Source organism: Panthera tigris, chromosome B3 (assembly GCF_018350195.1).
Source record: "Panthera tigris isolate Pti1 chromosome B3, P.tigris_Pti1_mat1.1, whole genome shotgun sequence".
NCBI classification, from domain to species: Eukaryota; Metazoa; Chordata; class Mammalia; order Carnivora; family Felidae; genus Panthera; species Panthera tigris.
The window spans coordinates 134,919,056-134,937,713 of record NC_056665.1 but is presented as its reverse complement, the minus strand read 5'-3'; the positions used below and the strand labels follow the sequence as shown (position 1 = coordinate 134,937,713).

The following is an 18,658-nucleotide window of genomic DNA, read 5'->3' as shown; positions in this document are numbered from 1 at the left end:
GCGCAGGTGTGTGTTTAATGTTTATTTACTTATTTTGAGGGGGGAGGGGTAGAGAGAGAGGGAAAGCAAGAATCCCAAGCAGGCTCCGCACTGTCAGCACAGAGCCTGGTGCAGGGCTCAAACCCATGAACCATGAGATCATGACCTGACCCGAAATCAAGAATCAGACACTTAACTGTCTGAGCCAACCCGGGCACCCCTGCAGCTCTGTGTTCCGAGGCTCTCTGGTTATTTGTTTCAAAATTCCTGTCCCGTCCCTACACAAAATTAGTCCGTTTTGGAGAAAGCTCTCCCCTAAACCTTTATAAGCCGGAGACACAACCAACGAGTTCCTGGGGAAAGATTTTGTGCCGGGAGATGTTTTTCATGCTGATAATTTAATTATTAGAATCCTGGCCTACAGGAGCTTCTTTTCTTGTTTGAGTTACGAGTTAGGAACTGATGTGAAACAGTCCTGTGCCTTTTGGAATGCACCTATAACTCACGCACCGGCTTAGAGCTGATTGAATTTTTACTGTGCCTCCTAGAACACTGATTTCGTCCTGGTATTGTGTTAATAGCTCACCAAGGGATACAATCAGGCAAGCAAATTTGCTTTTGAGCAGTGGTTCTCCGCCGGGGTGGTTCTGCCCTTCAGGGGCCACTTGGCAGTATCTGGAGTCCTTTTGGGTTGTCACATCAGAGTGGGGGTGCTACTGGCACCTGCGATGCCCAGGACAACCCTCCATCATAAAGATTTACTCAGCCCCAAATGTCTATAGTTCTAAGGGCCAGAAGCTCTGCTTCCGGGGGCAGTGACTTTCAGCAAGAAGGATGGTCCAGCTCTGGCCCTCAGTTTAGGATTCAGAGGCCCTCCGGACTGCGGCTCTGTGCCTTGTGGGGGATAGAATGTGGTTCATGTGTTTCTTTGTCTCCCCATGCTCTCCCTGAGAAGCCTGGCCAATGCTCAGGAAGGGCTTTGGGGCCCACTTCCTCAGTCTCCAGCACATTCTGCTTAGCCACCTACTGCAAGGGCTCCCGTGATCCCACGACTGTCCCTCCAGCTACCCGTGAACATCCCCTTTCTGTCTCCCCGGGACACAGAGCAGGGCACAGCAGCGGTGAGCAGGAAGGGGTGCCTCCTCAAGTTCCCCAGGCTCCGGTGGACCTTTACAGACACCCCACGAGTCCTTCCCCTTACCAGGGGCCAAACCAAGTGTTTCATCATTTCCTGGAAACCAGCCCTGGCTGCAAACTTTCCCATTTCTGTCAAGGAGCCCACGGCTCCCTGCCCCCCGTCCCAGGGTGCAAGGCCTGGGAGTCCCCTTCTTCCTCTGGGGTTCTCTGTTCCCTGTGGCCAGGCAGGTCAGAGCCCCAGACGAATCTTCCTTCTAAGTGCTCCCTGCACTCACATTTTGCTTTTTCCAGCCCTACTTCCCTATGCCTGCCCTCCCAGCAGGGTCTCTGTCCTCTGATCCACTCTGTCCACTAACCCATCTCCTGCGAGTATAGCTCTGATCATGCTATTTCTCTTCTCAAGAACCATCAATGGCTCCCCCTGCTTAGAGAATCAGGTCTGGATCTCTTATCCTGACATTCAAGGCCTTCCACAATTAGGCCCATAAACACCTGTCCAGTATGATTACTTTCTTCCAGCCACACTGTCTAGTTGATGGCCTGAGAACAAGTCACCTGCATTCTGGCCCCTTGGTATTTGCCACAGTCACCTATCGGGCATGGCTTGTCCTTACCTTCCCCCTCCCACACAGCACCAACATTTGTGGGCCATTCTAAAAGCAAAGCATATTTTATAAATATTATACCAATGGATTCCTAAAACAACTCTGTGAGGTGGGTTAGATCCATTGTGCCCACTTTATAGATGAGGAAAGTGAGCCCCAGTGAAGTTAAGCTACTTGCCTAAGGTTGCATGGCCAGGATGTGGCGAACCAGGACTTGAATCCAACTTTTTCTTACCCACAATCCCAGGTACCTGGTACTTCAACGTTCTTCCTTCAAGTTCCACCTCCTCCACGAAGCCCTCCTAGACTGCCCCCAGCCACCACCGCTTACTCTATATTCCAACTTCCAGCTCAGAACGACATGCTGCCTTCATCACCTTCTCACACAAATTCCTCCGTGCTGAATCACGGGCCATTCCCCGGACTCCATTCCTCGTGCCTTTGCACACCCATTTCCCTCTGCCGGGGACACCTTCCCTAGCTCTCCCGAACAAACTTCTCCTTCTTTGCCCTCTCCCGCATCCTCAGGCACAGGTGAGCACTTCCAGCTCCCAAACACGTCGACTTCAGAGCCTGCCCTTTTCCTTGGACTATGAGCTCCTCGAGGGCCAGGACGGAGGCTGGGTGAGCTTGGGCAAGTCTCTTAACCTTTCTGAGCCTCTGCCCCATCACTGCCTTTCCAGTCCCCAGCACAGGGCTTGGGATGTTGGACATTGACAACGGACTGAATGGAGCCACATGTGTGCTCCCACTGGCCTCCGCTCTGTCCTGTCCAGGGCTGGGGCCATGGTCAAGGATACTAGGATCCTCTGTGGGTCTTAGACAGCGGTGAGCTGGGAAATGGCCAACAACGGCCTCTCCGAAGGGAAAAATAAGCTCCGATTTGCAGGGTTTGCCAATTGCTGTGGTATAAATATTTCCACAGCGGCCCATTTCAAGCTACCGACATGAACGTGGAACGGGAGAGAGGCACATGATTAGCTCTCATGGCATGACCAGCTGACTCAGGACACCAGCGGCCCTGGATTCATCAAGCCCAATCTCACTGTGAGGAGGCCGAGGTTCAGAGACCAGAGAAATTTGCTCGAAGCCCCACAGCCGGTTAGTGATGGATCTATGACTAGAATCTGGGTCTCTCTTCGCTGATGTAGGTGGGAAAGGCCCACACAGACTCTCTGACTTGATAGCTACTTGCAGACAAACATAAGCCGCAAGCATTGTTTAAATGCTCCAGCTCTCTGATATTCCAGGGCTAGGTAGGGCTGCGGTCTCCTTCCCGTGAAGCCAGGAGCCCAAGGCATGAGCTCAGCCTGTGCACAGGGGGCCTCAGCCAGCAGCACTGGGATACGGAGGCACAGCTCCAAAGTAATTCTCCGTGATCAGAACATCTGGCTTGCACGGGTCAGAGACCACGTCCATCAGGCTGCACCTCCCAGAGCCCTGCTGGGCCACAGCCTGCAGTGCCTGGTGATTTCTGCTTTCTTTTCGTGCCAAAGTCACATCCATTTCCCATCAGTAGGTATGGGGAGTGGGGGGCGGTGGGCAATCACACTTTAAAGGGCTGGCTCGGTGCCTCGTGCATATTTCATCGGCGGGCAGGTTTTCGAGGAGAGTTCTGATAAAAAGGCTCTGAATGCGCTCGCCTCCTGCAGACCGTGTGAGTACTGCATCAGGAAGCCCCCAACTCTGTCCCTTCACTGTGTGATCTGGGGCCGCTCACTCTGAGCCTCAGTCTTCTCATGTGAAAACGGGCTGATGATAAAACTCACTCAGACTTCAGACTGGGGGCGCCTGGGTGGCTCAGTCGGTTGGGCGTCCGACTTCAGCTCAGGTCATGATCTCACAGCTCGTAGTTCAAGCCCCGCGTCGTGCTCTGTGCTGACAGCGCGGAGCCTGGAGCCTGCTCTCTGCTCCTCCTGGAGCCTTCTCTCTGCCCCGCCTCTGCCCCTACTCACACTCTGTGTCTCTTGCTCTCTCTCAAAAATAAACATTAAAAAAAAAATTAATTCAGATTGTCACGCCAGGTTGCTGTGAACCTCAAGTGAGTGGCTGGGTTAAAAATTAGGTTTTAGATCATTTGTCAATGATCTAAATGAGCAGTTGGCCTATCTTTCTGTAAAGGGCCAGGTAGTAGTTATTTTTAGTTTCGAGGGCTATGTGGTCTCTATCCCAACTACTGGATTCAGCAGTTGTAACAAACGCAGCCATAGACACTGTAAATGAATGGGTGTGGCTGTTTCTATGAGTTTATTTACAAAATCAAGTAGGGGGCCAGAGTTGGCCTGCAGGCCATAGTTTGCAGACTCCTGATCTAGATAGAGGAAGGGTGTATCATCTTACTATAACTGTCCCTCCAAATTTGTTGACCGGGCTCTTACTGAAAGTGGTGGCTGATGCAATAGTCCTGGGGCAGACAAGGTACAGGACTGTGATGTGCTTTGACTCTTACCTTCCGCCATGATTCCCACTTAAAGTCACTTCCTTCCTCCAGGAAGTATTAGCTGAAGACCCCCACTTCCCACAAACTAGGTTAATGCCCTTATGATGGGTTTCCCCTGCCCTGTCCCTAAAGAATGGGAAAACGGATACTGTGCATTAACTCAGAGAGGCCTCCCCTGACCACCCAACGCAGAGCGGCAAACACCTCTGACATTCCCCAGACCCTTCTCCGTGTTTGGTTCAGCCTGCCGGCACGTTTCAGCATCTAATGACATAGTTTATGCTTCTGGTTCCTTATTTATTACCTGCCTCGCCTCATAGAATGAAAGCTTTGTGAAGGCAAGGGTTTCATCGTGCTCACTGTTCATATCCAGCATTTCCACTGTGCCTGACCTGCACTAGGTTCTTTTTTTTTTAATGTTTATTTACTTTTGAGAGACAGAGAGAGAGAGAGAGACAGAGACAGAGTGTGAGCGGGGGAGGGGCAGAGAGAGAGGGAGACACAGAATCAGAAGCACGTTCCAGGCTCTGAGCTGTCAGCACAGAGCCCGATGTGGGGCTCAAACCCATGAACCTCGAGATCATGACCTGAGCCAAAGTCGGACGCTTAACTGACTGAGCCACCCAGATGCCCCACGCACTAGGTTCTTAATAAATATATCTGCTAAATGAATGAATGGATACCATTTGTCACACGGTATGACTGTCGCTTGTTTAATGCTCCGTTATCCCACTTGAATCGTGACCATCTTAAAAACAGGGACTGGGTTTTCCTGTTAACATCCACATTGTCATTTCTTGTTAGTCCCACTGTTGAATGAATGAACTTATTTGATAAACACACGGGATGGTAGGAAGTAGAGAACAGCACCTATAACAGGAGGTTTTCAGTTTACTTTTATAGTGGAAGACTTTCATTTTTTTAATGTTTATTTTTGAGAGGGGGGGGAGCACGTGTGTGCTGGGGAGGGGCAGAGAGAGGGGGAGAGAGAATCCCAAGCAGGCTTCCGACTGTCAGCACAGAGGCTGGCTCAGGCCTGGAACCCACCGAACCGTGAGATCACGACCTGAGCCAAAATCAAGAGTCTGACGCTTAACTGACTGAGCCACCCAGGCGCCCAGGGAAGCCTTTCATTAAGGGGTATTTTAGGCAGAACTTGGCTTCTCTGGTTGATTCACAGTGGGGGCTGGCCTGCTCTTCTCTCCCTCCACTGTCCCCTGCAAGTGGCCCCCAGCTATGTCTGTGGCCTCTGGGGAGCTCTTGGCTGCCAGTTTGAAAACCACTGGTCTAGTCTGAACTACTCCCAGCTGCACAGCTGAAAGAGCGGGAGCCCAGGGAGGAGGGAAGAGGGGTGGAGGGTTCCCCGCAGTCTGTGGCTGACGTGGGATGAGAAGCCAGCCCTCCGCCCACTGAGCCCCCCTCCAAAGCTGCCCCGTTGGGTCATGTGGGCTTTCTGCAAATGCCACTTAAGCCTCAGTTCTGCTTTGAGCCACACCGCATCCCCGAGGAAATTACTCCAGCTCGCCAGCTTCCTCTTCGGAGAGCTCAGCCCGCGAGCCAGTCCAGCCACACAGGCCACGGGCTCGGAGCCCTGCAGCCCAAAGTCCCAGCCTGGCTGGAAAAGGCGCGAGGCCTCCTCTGACTCGGGCCTGACTTCTCTGAGGTCCTCGCTGACCCCAGGACACCCCAGAGAGGGAGGACAGCGCGCGGTTGGGCGCGGGACCTGGCTCCACTCGCCTGCTCGGGGATGACGCTGAGTGTGCTGCCCAGCCTCGCTGAGCCTCAGTTTCCTCGGCTCTAAAGTGGGGGCAACAATAGTGTCTACACCTCAAGAAGTGGTTCTGAGGATTCGGTGGCAAGACAGGTGGGCAGTGATGAACACGGTGCCCGTGGGGCTACCGGCATGTGAGAAATGCCAGCCAGGAGGGCAACGTGTCTTCTAATGCTCAGAGCACGACATCTTAGAGGGCCCGGGCGCCATTTCTGTTGTGCGGTGGGGGGCGTAAAAGCAAGGTTGTGCTTTGCTTCCAGGCCTGGCCCTTGTGTTCTCTCTCTCTCTCTCTCTGTCACCTGGATGTCAATGCCCAGGAGGATTCAGACAGTCTCCCTCGGCCTGGATCCCTGAATGACTCCATGCAGCAGAGCCCCGCCCCCACCCCCCCCCCCCCTTCTCCATCCGCTTGGACTTACATGAGTGAGAAATGCACTTTTATTGGGTAAGAGATCGCGGGGATTAGCAACATAGCTATAATACATAGCAATATATATATAATATATAGCAATATGTTAGCAAATATAGCAGCAAGTATTTTCCTTAACTAATGACCTATTTATCTACCTATCTATATCTCTTTCAAGAAGACCAAAAAGAAATCCAACAAGATACTCATCATCTTTTTTCAACAACAAACATTATTAGTGACTTCTGTATCAGAAATCAGAGGAGACTTTTTTTTTTAACATAGATTTAAAAAAAACCCAAGAGCCTGACCTCCCTCTGTGTCCCCCTGACCCCTGGTCAATGGCACAGGCTCCCCGGGGTCTGCCCTCGCAGCCTCTGCCCCCACCTGAACCAGCTATAGATTCCCAGCTGGCTCTGCGATGCCTGCGAGTGGGGTGAATGGTGAGGGGCTAGAGGGGCTCCAGGACCCTCAGACCACCATCCCTTTGGCCCTTACATCCAAACACCTGGCTGCTGGATACCCCTCCCCCAGGGTCAGGGGCCAGGTTCCATCTCATGCGGCGTGGCATCTGGGTGTTTACACGGACTACTGAAGGCACAGAAAAAAGGCAACCTCTTGGCCATCATTGCCCCCCTCCTGTTGCCTCCTCTCCATCAAAAGAAGGTTCTTTCTGTTCTTTTAGAAAGCGCCCCGCATACTACACACCACACTCCTCCCTCCTTCCTCCCTCTTGCATTTTGGGGCGGGGCTCTCAGGCTTGAATCTATTTCTCCTCAATGGTGGGGCCAACCCTGTTCTTCCACACTGAGAAGGTTCTTAGACTTTGAGAAGGTGGGAAGAGCTTGTTTGTGGAAGCAACAGGAGAAATGATTCTAGAAGTTCTGGCTGCTCTCCCTAAGCCTCATGAAGTCCATGAGCAACCCAGTCTGCTCCTTGCTACAGGATGGATGGCCAAGCTTACCCAAAGCCATTTGTCTCCACGAACACCTGCTCTGCCTGACTCAGGCCCCTAAACTTGCTACCGTAGAGGAAGCACGTGACTGGGATTCAGGAACCTTGGGATCTGTCCCTAGGCTGGCTGCTGCCTATAGTCACAAAAGCACAGGCTTTGGAGTGAGGAACTGTTGGCTTCAAATCCTGGTCCTTTTGTACCCTGGGCATAAAGAACAATACCCTTCTGGGAAAGACGGCCCGGCCAGTTAACTCAGACGTCTCCAAGTTCAGTCCTTCTCTTTGTGCTCCAGTGGGCCTTGCCAGCATCCAGGCCACAGGGACACCACAGGCTATTGCCAGTGTCATGTCAGAGGTAGGCAGGTGGGGCTTCTTCCCTGGAGATGAGGGGGCTGGTGTGGGGGTGGGAGTGGGAGGGAAGGGCTGTTTTCGGCTTTGAGTGGGTCAGTGGTAGAGGTAGGCGGGACCCAAGCTGGAGTGTGCCTTTCCACAGGGTCACCGATAGCTCCCAGAGCTTCCATGCAGGGCTGCTGGTCTGCGGACCACACTTTCGAGCAGCAAGCCTCTGGAAGCATCTGGCAGGAGGGAGGTGTCAGCTGAGTGTCTGGGGATAGGGGGCCGGGTCCTAAGATCGCAGAATGTCGAAGTCAGAAGAGAATTTAAGAGTCAGTCGGGATCTGGCTGAAAGTGCATAACCTCAATCTAATCATGAGGAAACATCTGACAAACACAAAATGAGGAACTTTCATCAAAAAGAACCAACGGTGAGGGGGTGGGGTGGTGGGAGGGAAACCTGTATTCCTGCAAAACATCAATGTCATAAAAAAGCAAAGAAAGAAAGGCTGTGGAAATGTTGCAGGTTAAAGGAGGTAAGAGACACATGACAGCTAATTGTGATACCTGACTCCTGACCGGATCCCGAACGGGAGGAGGAAAAGCCAGCAAGGACCTTATTAGCTCCAGTGACAACCCGGAATACAGAGGGTGGCCGAGGTAAAAATACTGTATCAGCGTGAATTCACAAAGTGGACAACTTTACTGTGGTTATGCAAGGGAATGTCCCTGTTCTTAGAAAAGTATCTAGGGGTAAAGGGCCAAGATGTAAGTAACTTCAGCTCAGATGATTCAGGAAGAACATTATGTATGCACAGAGAGAGTGTTTAAGTGATAAAGCCAATGAAACAAGATGTTAACAATCCACAAAGGGTATGTGGATGTTCCTATTAAAAATCGTTTATTTTTGAGAGAGAGAGAGAGAGAGAGAGAGGGAGGGAGAGAGAGCCAGAGTGAGAGCAGGGGAGGGGCAGAGAGAGACGGGGACATAGAATTGGAAGCAGGCTCCAGGCTCTGATCTGACAGCACAGAGCCCAACGTGGGGCTTGAATCCACAAACCGGGAGATCATGGCCTGAGCCAAATTGGGATGCTTAACTGACTGAACCACCCAGGCACCCCTGGATGTTCTTATTTTAATGTAGTATTTCTATTCTCAAGCTTTGTGAAGTCTGAACCCATTTCCAAATGGAAGTTTTAAAAGCTAAAACATTTAGCAGAACTGGTTATTGCAAACAAAATCCCATGTGGGACTCCATGTGTAAAACAGGGACAAACAAGGTCATGGCCCAGCTTGTGTTGTGTCCCCTTGGTGGCCCCTGGGGTGCCTCCTGGAACCCAGCATGGAGACCACTGGGTGGTGGGGAGGCAGCAGCCATTCCCACATCCTAACATGTCAGACACTCACACAAGTATTTGGTTGCATCTGGTCCTCGAAACAGCCCTGAGAGGCATTCCCAGACCCATTTTATGAGTGAGAAAACCAAGGTTCTAGGAGATGATTAGTCCCTAGGAGATTAGTCCCTCCTGGATAGAAAATATCCAGATGCCTTCTAGGTGTTCTCCCCGCTCCTGCATGACAACCTGATTAGCAGGTCTTATCATCCTTGTTTCATATGCATGCAGAGGCCCCATGAGATTCACGTCCAAGGCTACAGCACTGAAGCTACAGTTCAAACCCAGGTCTATGAACGAGGCCAAAGCCCCCGCTCTTCTTGGCAGGAGCTGCTTCCTCCCAGGTGAAGAAGCCGGGGCTCGGAGCGGGGCAGCCCCAGCCTGCTAATGGCAGAGGTGAGATTGGAAGCCCGAGGGCTCACAGCCCAGTGCTCCCCCAGCAGCGGGAGGGGAACACACTGCTCCTTGACGAGAGACTCATTTGTTCCCAGCGGGGAAATCTTCCCACGGAGCCCTGGCCCTGGCCTGAATTTCTGGGCTCAGAGTTTCCCTGCCTGGGGGCTGGCTTCTGAATCAGCAGAGAGAGAGTTCAGCCTCCCTCCCGCGAGGACAGGGAAACTCTGAGCGCCCTCGTTCCTCTCTGTTCGTTCATGTGCCTCGCCTGGGCACATCCTCTCCAGCGACTGCCTTTCTTTCCTTTCCTTCTCCCTCGACATTAGCTATTCCTTCCCCCATTCCCTGGTCTCTGGTAAGGTCTGAGTGGGTAAATTCACCATCAGCAAGAATCATGGTGTTTGAAGTCACTGGCAAGAGATAGGGCGTTTAAAACAACTGCAGGAAGCCCAAGGCTTCTGAGTAAACCAGGACTTACTGGGAATGGAACTGTCCCCTTCAGGCCCCAGGCCGTCTCCCTGATAACGTCTCAGGGTCTGCAGAGTCCTTAGCTCTGATTTTACCCCGAGCCTCGGCACGGCCCCGGGAGAAATGATTCCCCAAATGAGGAGTTCAGACAGGGAAGGTAATTGCCCTGATTAAGTGACAGCCGCTGGGCTAGATGCAGCTTTACAGACTTAATTACATCTCGTGATGGCCCCATAAGGTGGGTATGGCTGTGCCCGTCTAACACAGGGGTGAACTAAGGCTCCAAGCACCTATGTAGCCAGGATACAGTCACATAGTTGGGAAGGAAACCTGGATCTTTCCCGACCACATGCCTCTGAGGTCCCAGGCCAGCCTCTCTGTTCTCTCTCTGAGGCTGCTCACAGCAAAGGGTCCTGCGGGGCTCTGGCTCCTCTCTGGTTCGATCCAGTTGTACGGTTGCTCCCTGCCCACACTGGGCAGGACACCCCCGAGCTCCCCTCCCCAGCTGCTGCACATCTGGGGTAGCCTTGCTCTGGGAAGGACTGAGAAGGTCCTGGCCGGCCCCTTGCCACCTGACAACAGGGTCTTAACCTTCCGTTCCACATTGCTGCTGTGAGCCACACCGGATACTTTCCCAGGGCCCCACACCCTCGGGACCAAGCATGTCGAACTCTGATTGAGAGCTCGGGGTTCTGAAGGCTGCTTGCTGCCCTCATCTTATTTCCTTGGGGATTTTTAAGGAGTTTACTTGGTTGTGGAGTTCACACGCTGGACTGCTCTCTGGGGTCCGGACTGCACAGGACGCTGGGTCTCAAAGTCTGACATCCGCCCCACGATAAGAAAACCTCCACTTTGCCATACCGCCCCCACTACCAGGGCCTCTTTTCCAGTCACATTTCCAACGTTATGCTAAATGGTGAGGGCGCGGCTCTAACGGCTCTAACTGAACATGTATCTGCTTAGAGGGAACGATGTTCGTTCTAATGACAGCAATTGGACACAAGTCAATTTAACCCCAAAGAGTGACTCCAACCTGGAATGGTGGCCAGTACCAGGCCTATGAGGGAGCTTTCCTAGGGGAAGGGGACCTTGCACCATCCCTCAATTGCTTTTTGCTGGCCTATGGCCAAACGGGCCTGCTCTTCTCCAAGGTAGATGGAGAGAATCCCTCCCCTAAAACAGCCACCATTTGTTGGGTCTGCTAGGTCCTGCGCATTGAGGTCGACATTTTACATGTCATTTTATATGTTGCTTCTAATATTCATAAGTGACTGAGTATGGCTTTTGAACCATTAGGGGTCTGAGTTTCCCCTTTGTAAAACAGCTTCCTTGGGTGAAGAAACTGAGCTTTAAGGGGTGAAGTTAATTATTCGAGGTCACAAAGAGAGTAAGCGACTGATCAGAAATTTAAACCCACTTCTGTGTGACAACAAGGGTACAATCCTTTTGCTCTGCATTACCACGGCTGTCATGTACAGGCACACAGGTTGCTCACTGCACAAGGGCACCCAGCTGAAGAGGTGATCAGGGGATAAAATCCAGCCATCATTCTGCTCACCAAGGCATACACCATGGTGCAATAATGCCTGTTCTTGTCTGCTAGAGGAGTGCTGTGGTAAACGGATTGTAAATGGTCCCAATATTCCCTTCCCTACATCTGTACCCCCTTGCAATGTTACTTTGCAGCTCTTCCTATCAAGCGAGTTTAGTCCTTTGCCCCTTGAATCTGAGCCAGTCTTGTGACTAAATACGTCAGTGAAATGTCAGAGTGGTGTTGTGCCAGTCCAACCCAGGTCCTAAGAGGCCCTGCAGGCTTCAATTGCTCTCTTGGACCCCAGTGACAGTGATGGGTACAGGCCCAGATTCACCTGCTGGAGAAAGAGAAGCATGGCCCAGTAACCTGCATTCCAGACCAGTGAACAGCCACTCAGCCCCCCAACATATGAGCAAGGCCGCCCTAGCCCAGCCAGCCTCCAAACAACCCCTCTGACCACAGACCCATGAGCCAGTCCAGACAAGCTCGGGCACGCCCGACCAGATCAGCATAACTGCCAAACCTCCTCGTGAGCAAAAAATAAATGCTAACTGCTTGAGGTGGCTGTTGTGGGTTGAACTGAGTCCCTCCAAAATTTGTACATTGGAGCCCTAACCCTCAGTATCTAGGAGTGTGACCTTATTTGGAAGTAGGGCCGTTGCATATGTCATCAGTTAAGATGAGGTCATACCAGAGTAGGGAGGACCCCTAATCCAATGTGACTGATGCCCTTGCAAAATGGGGAAGTTTGGACACACACGCACGCACGCACACACAGGGAGAATGTCATGTGAAGACTGGAGCGTGTTGCCACAAGCCAAGAACTACCAGAAGCTACCAGAAGACAGGTCTGGAACACACTCTTCTCCAGAGGCTTCAGAGGCAGCATGACCCTGCCCACAGCTTGATCTTGAACTTCCAGCCTCCAGAACCGTGAGACCATCAATTGCTGCTGTTTCAGCCGCCTCGTGTGTGGCCCTTTGTGACGGCAGCCATAGGACACGAATATAGCACCTTCTCCTGATCAACACACACACTGAGCATGGTCTGTGTGCCGTCCTCTATCGTGGCAGCTAATCCTGGCCCCCTCCTGACCCCCAGGTAATGCTGGAGAGGTGCCCGGGGTTCCACTCCGCCCTGCCTCGTCCTGCCCCAACAGGGCTCTGAACCTGGAGAGGCCTCCCCGGCGCCTGCTAAGGGCTCCGGAGTCCTTGACGGGGAGGGGGTCAGAGACCGAACAATAGTGCTGTTCCTAGAGAGAGCCCCTAGCCCGGGCTCCTCTGCCTGCCCACCTACCTGGGTTGCCGAGGGCCATGGAGTCATAGATGAGCTTACAGGTCTTGAGCAGGATGGAGATCTTCTTCTCCGGCGAGTAGGCCTTGTACATGCTGGTGAATTTCTGCAGGATCTTCTCCATGATGGGCACCTCCGGCACACTGGTGGTCACGCCCAGGTCGGTGGTGGTGGTGGCCAGGATCACCAGCTGGTTCTCCCTGAGCTGCTGCAGCGAGCCGTCCTTGCTGTGGATCTCAAGCAGACACGAGTTGATGGCTTCTTTCAACGGCTTTAAGACGCACTTGTACAAGGCAGACTCCACAATCGCTTCTGTCGGGGGGGCAAGAGCGGGACGGTGAGGAACCCAGTGGCCGGGATCCTACCACCAGGCTTTAGTGTTCAACAGTGTGGTGTCCCCAACTCCTTGTCCCTGGAAGGACACACTCGATGCCCCAGCAGTTATGCCCTGCAGTTCTGACACATGGGACAGTGTAGTACCTTCAACAGAAAGCCACACTGCCAAGACACTGGCGCAGTGTCTGGGACTGAAACCTTATATCCTGACGCTTTTCATAGGGCGTGGTACTGATTAAACTCTCACAGGGTTGCCTACCAATGTACAACTTCAAAGGGCACTGTTTACATGGGAGTTGTGCAGTATACAACCTGTGCAGTTGTACGCGGAGGGCCTGGGTGCCCAGTAAACGTTTGGTAGAAATCTTCTTTTTTTTTTTTTTTTAAATGTTTATTTTTGAGAGAGAGAGACAGAGAGGAAGGGAGAGAGAGAATGGCAGTGGGAGAGGGGCAGAAAGAGAGGGAGACACAGAATCTGAAGCAGGCTCCAGGCTCTAAGCTGTCAGCACAGAGCCTAAGGCAGGGCTAGAACCCATGAACCTTGAGATCATGACCTGAGCCAAAGCTGGATGCTTAACCGACTGAGTCACCCAGGTGCCCCTGGTAGAATTATTTTTGATGTCTCTCTTTGAATTCTCAAATCCATTTGGCTCTAGTTTCAAGAATACAGTATACCCAGAATCTAACTTCTTACCACTCCCATGGCTACCACCTCAACCTGGGCTATCTTTTGCTTGAGTTACGTGAGTAGCCTCTTGCCCTGGCCCCTTTTTATCCATTCTCGGCACAGCAACCAGCATAATCCTGTTAAGGCATGTTTGATCATGATATTCCCATGCTCAGAACTCTCCAATGGCTCCCATCTCATGCACAGTAGAAGCCAAAGTCTTCCCCGTGGCTTAGAAGTCTCCCCCGTGATCTGTTCTCACTCATCACCTTGCTAGGTCCCCTGTGCTTATGCTGCTCCAGCCCCCCCCCCCTCCCCGCCCCCCGCCTCCCTGCTTTTCTGCCAACCTGCCAGGCTTGCTCCTGCCTCAGGGCCTTAGCACCTACGACTTCCTTTGCCTGGAGAAGTCACTCCACAGCTATCTACATGACCTATTCGTTGTTCAAATGTCATCTTATGCAAGAGGCATCCCGATCAGCTACTGGAATGGGATTTAGTCAGCTTTGCTCTCACAGCAACTCTGCAGCCTACACGTCATGACCACCCCCCTCTGCAGATGGACCAGCTCGGGCTCTGATGGTGTGGGTCACAGCCAGGTGGGGCTGAGCAGGGATCTGAACCCATGGCTACTTGCCACCGTGGCTGCTTCGGGTGACAGTAGGGAAACGTTCTTGGGAAGTCTTTTTAGCTCCACCCATCCCCGGGGAGCCGGGAGGGTCTCAACTATTGCCTAGTAAGGGGAGGCCCCCAGGTCCTGTCTATCTAAGAACACACCTGAGCTGCCCTATCCCTGGGGGATAAGGGAGGGACCCACGCTCTCGTGGTTGAGTCCCGGGAGAGATCCAGATAACGCCTTCCTTCCATGCAGGCCTGGGCCTGGCCCATGTCTGGGTTTGGTGCTGGTCCTAGCTATCTGCCCTCCTCATCACACCTCCTTCTTCCCCTTTGCTTCTCCAGCCTGTGCGACAGGACGCGCGGCCGCCCCGGTCCACCTCAGCCCACTGCTGCCCGTCCTTCCAGGCCCGCATCACGACCCCACTGCCCCAGAGCAGAGCAGGTAGAGAAGCGGTGACCCGAAGGCAGGGACTTGGCGGTTAGCTTCCCCCGAAGCCTCTGGCTCTTGTGGGAGCTGGGCCGAGTCCTTTCTTCATCTACATCCACAAAACGAGAGAGGGCTGTGGCCCGTGCCCTCTGGGGGGCCGGCATCTCTGAGAGCCACCAGACCTGCGGAGACTGCTCTGGCCCTCCGCAGCCACGTTTGTTTGTACCTCTTTTGCCTCCAACTGCTCCTCGTGACTCGTCTCCCTAAGAAAATCAGGAGCCCCTGGGCGGGCAGGGGGCGCGGGGAGGTCCCGCCGGCCTCGTATGCGGCTGGGGTTCTCCCACCGTCCGCCTGGCCCAAGGGCAGAACTCGGAACGGCAGAGGGGTTCGTTCACGGAAAGGGTGGATTGTTTGGAATCGGCCCTCCCTGCTGCCCGCGCCCGGCCCCCCCTGCCCGGGACTGACCTAGCTCCTCCTCGGAGTGCAGGGTGGGGTCCACCAGGGCCTTGAGCTCGGTGCTCTGCAACAGGTAGCTCTTGAGCTGGGTCATCATGGTGCGGATCTCCTGCAGCATCTCCGTGCTGGAGGTCTGGCGTGCCATCATCTCCAGGCTGTAAACTTTGTAGTCTTGCACCAGGTTTCCGAAGTACGAGGCCTTGTCCTGGGCCAGCTCCACCACCTTCTTGTACAGCTTGCGGTTGTTGGAGAGGAAGGCGTGGAAGACATTGGTGAAGCTCGCGAAGCTGAGGCGGTGGCGTGCCTTGCCCAGGACGGCCGAGGGCTTCTTCTTCCCGCCGGAGCTGCTGAAGTGTTCTAGCTCCTCCTCCGTGCTGCTGGTGGAGTAGGAGTCCTGGTCTGTGGCCGAGGCGGGCACTCCCAAACTGTCCGCGAGCGAGGCCAGGGAGCCCTTGAACTCTGGAGAGCTCTGGGGTCGGGCACCGGCCTGGGCGTGCGGGCTCTGAGTCCTGGCCTGGGCGTCGGGGCTTTGGCCTCCTCTGGACGGACCGGATGTGCGTTTCTCAGGGGCTTCCTCCTTCGTGGGAGGCTCCGTGCTCTCCGAGGGGCTCGCGAGGCCCAAGGCCAGCTGCTGGGAGATCCGTCTCCTCCTGGGGGGTGGGACTGGGGGTTGCCGGATCTTCCTCGGCGGCTCTGGCATGCTGCCCGGATCACTGGCCTTGGCCACCGCTTCCTGACCTTGCTCTTTGGTCCTCGGAGGCCGCTCCCCAGGACTGTCTGAAGTCCCCCGGGGAGGCAGGCTGAGTGTGGATGCCCTACAAAGACCCAGCTGGTCCCCCTCTGCTGCCATCCCCCTGTCCGCCTTCCCTGCACTCTGGTCCTCCAGGGAGACCTTCTCGGAGACGCGGCGTCTGGGAGGAGCCGCCGGGAGGTTCTTCTTCACGGGTGTCGGAGGGGCAGGGGTCTGCGGCAAGGGGCTAGGGGGCGGCCCTGGCTTCACCTCTTCCTCCCTGAGGGGGCCCAGGCCTGTGGGAGGGCGTGGAGATCTCTCACAGGCTGCCATGGGTGGCTGGCTTGGAGGGTCTGGGGGGCCTGGGGCATGGGGTGCAGGGTGGGGGGCAGAGGCTGGGGGTGTGGGAGGAAGGGGCTCTGGAGGCGGGGGAGCAGCCACCGGGGGGGAAGTGGGCAAAGGACAGGCCAGAGCAGGAGCAGGAGCAGGGGCTGGAGGAGGCCGGAGGGGGCCGGAGGGATGGAGAGGGGGTGCCGGGGGAGGGGGTGCTGGGCGGCGAGGGGCCCACTTGGAGGTGGGAGGCAACGGGCGTGAGGGACAGCTCTCAGGGGGTGGCTGGTCAGCAGGCAGGGCACCGCCACCGCAGTCCTCGATGAAAATAGGATTCACAAACCACAGGCGGTCATTTCCTACGGACAGCTCGATTTCACATGAGCAGTTTTCGTAATGGGCGCTGGACTTGAGGCTGGAGGCTGGCGGTGCTCCGGGGGCTGGGTCTCTCGGGGGCTCCGCTGGGCTCCCACCTCCTCGCCGGGGGTTCAGCGAGGAGTCCCAGAAGCCTGCAGAAACGAGAGAGGGAGAGGCTGGTCAGTCCCAAGGCCGGGCCCCCTACCTGCCCGATGGCGTCAGTGGGCGGGGTGGGGGGGCAGGGCCGGTCACAGCATTTGCTTCACTGCTCCGATGGCTGTTTCCCCTCCTGGGCTGTTTTAAACCTCTCCCACCACTTCCTGCCTCGAGAGGGGAAGCCCGGCTTGATCCTCCCAGGCGGTGGCAGGCAGGGCTCCAGTTCTGCCCCTTGGAGTGAGACAGCCCCCCACGGAGGGCACCAATGGATCAGGGTGCAGGCATGGGTGGGGGGACAGAAGGCAAGGAGGTCTGCAGCCGACCAGCTGGGTGCCCTGGGGCAGGTGACGTGACCTTACCAGGCCTCTGCCTGGTCATCTTTAGAACAGAGGTCCCCACAGGGAAGGGGCTTTGGGCCTGTCCCGGCCACCGCGGTTGGTTGTGCACAGGGAGAACGAAGCACACACCGTGGCCTGTGAACTCAGACCTGACCATCCAAATGGGGGACACCGGCCCACTGCAGAATGCTTCTGTCAATCTCCGTGTTAAAATAGGAAAATGGCCCACACCCTGCATTTGTGTGTGTGTGTGTGTGTGTGTGTGTGTGTGGTGAAGGGGGTGGGTCAGAAAGCAGGGGATCCTCCACTGCTGGCTGGCTTCCAGCACATGCCTCTCTCCTGGCCCACCCCTCACGGACAGCCCACGGCCGTGACCACCAACGCAGGCCCGGCCCGATCCAGATGTGGTTGGTCCACGCCAGGCTTGTTCTGGGTAACGGGCTTGGAACGTCCCGGCTGAAAGGGCACGGGGGGTTGGCAAGCTCAGGAGTTCTTGGGTACCAAGCCCTGTGGAGAATCTGAGAGAAGCTTGGCGTCCTTCAAAAAAGGGCACAGGGGCACAATGTTTTGAGCACAATTTCAGATGGTCTGCAGGCCACGCTGGACTCACTCAAGCTGCTCCTCCTGGATAACAGCGGGGACTCTAGTCTGTTTATTTTTGAGAGAGAGAGAAAGCGGACGAGGGGGAGAGAGAGAGGGGGACAGGATCCGAAGCAGCCTCTGTGCTGACAGCAGGGAGCCTGATGTGGGGCTCGAACTCACACACGGTGAGATCCTGACCTGAGCTGAAGTCGGATGCTCAACCGACTGAGCCACCCAGGCGCCCCCACTCTTTTCAAAAAAAAATTTTTTTCAGCCTGTTAATGTTAGACACTGATAGTGCACCGTCCCTTGTTAACGATGGGGCCAGGCCTCCAGCCTCCCGTCCTAGAGCTCTTACCTTCTGGGAGGGATTCATCGGTAAGAAAAGTACCAAAAATAACATCAAGAACAATAACAGGTGCAAACATGTCTTGGGTTCTGACTGTGTGGGCCACTTGCTTTACACGGATCATCCCACTGATGCCTGACCACAGGCCTCCGGTGTGAGTCCTAATATTGTCCCCATATCACACGAAGATGAGAGACCCAGAGAGATTCAACAACTGCCCAAGGTCACAGGTTGGTGAGTGGAGGAACTGGGATTTGAACCGGGTCAGGCTAGTTCTGAAGCCTGTGTGCTCACCCCCCGTGGTATGTGCCTTCCTTCGTAGGAACTTGCGACACTTCCCGGGGTCAGAGTGATAGGGTGGTGTGCACCCCAGAACTGGCGATGTGGTAAGAACACAACAGCCTCTTGAGGGCGAAAGAAAGAGGCCACCACAAGATGGCTGGCAGGACGATGGGGCTGCCGGGACACTGACTGAAAGCGAGTGTGTGCATCAGGAAGGAGAGCGGGGCTCCCGGTTCAGCCCCGTCCCGGGCAGAGACCCCATGTCGGGCATCCTGAGTGTCGCGGCCAGCTGTCTCCACGGTAACAAGGGCGACAGGCTTTCA

The 18,658-nt window shown here is 54.7% G+C and overlaps 1 protein-coding gene across 1 annotated transcript in view; it reads right to left on the bottom strand.

Annotated features, from left to right (window-relative positions):
- Positions 1 to 18,658, bottom strand: part of RIN3 (Ras and Rab interactor 3) — a 122,657-nt gene that overhangs the window by 11,771 nt on the left and 92,228 nt on the right. The window contains exons 6-7 of the mRNA XM_042990415.1: positions 15,221 to 16,780; positions 12,714 to 13,022 (exon numbers count right to left, since the gene is read on the bottom strand). Of these exons, the coding sequence (XP_042846349.1) occupies positions 12,714 to 13,022; positions 15,221 to 16,780 (1,869 nt within the window). The remainder of the gene's footprint in view (positions 1 to 12,713; positions 13,023 to 15,220; positions 16,781 to 18,658) is intronic.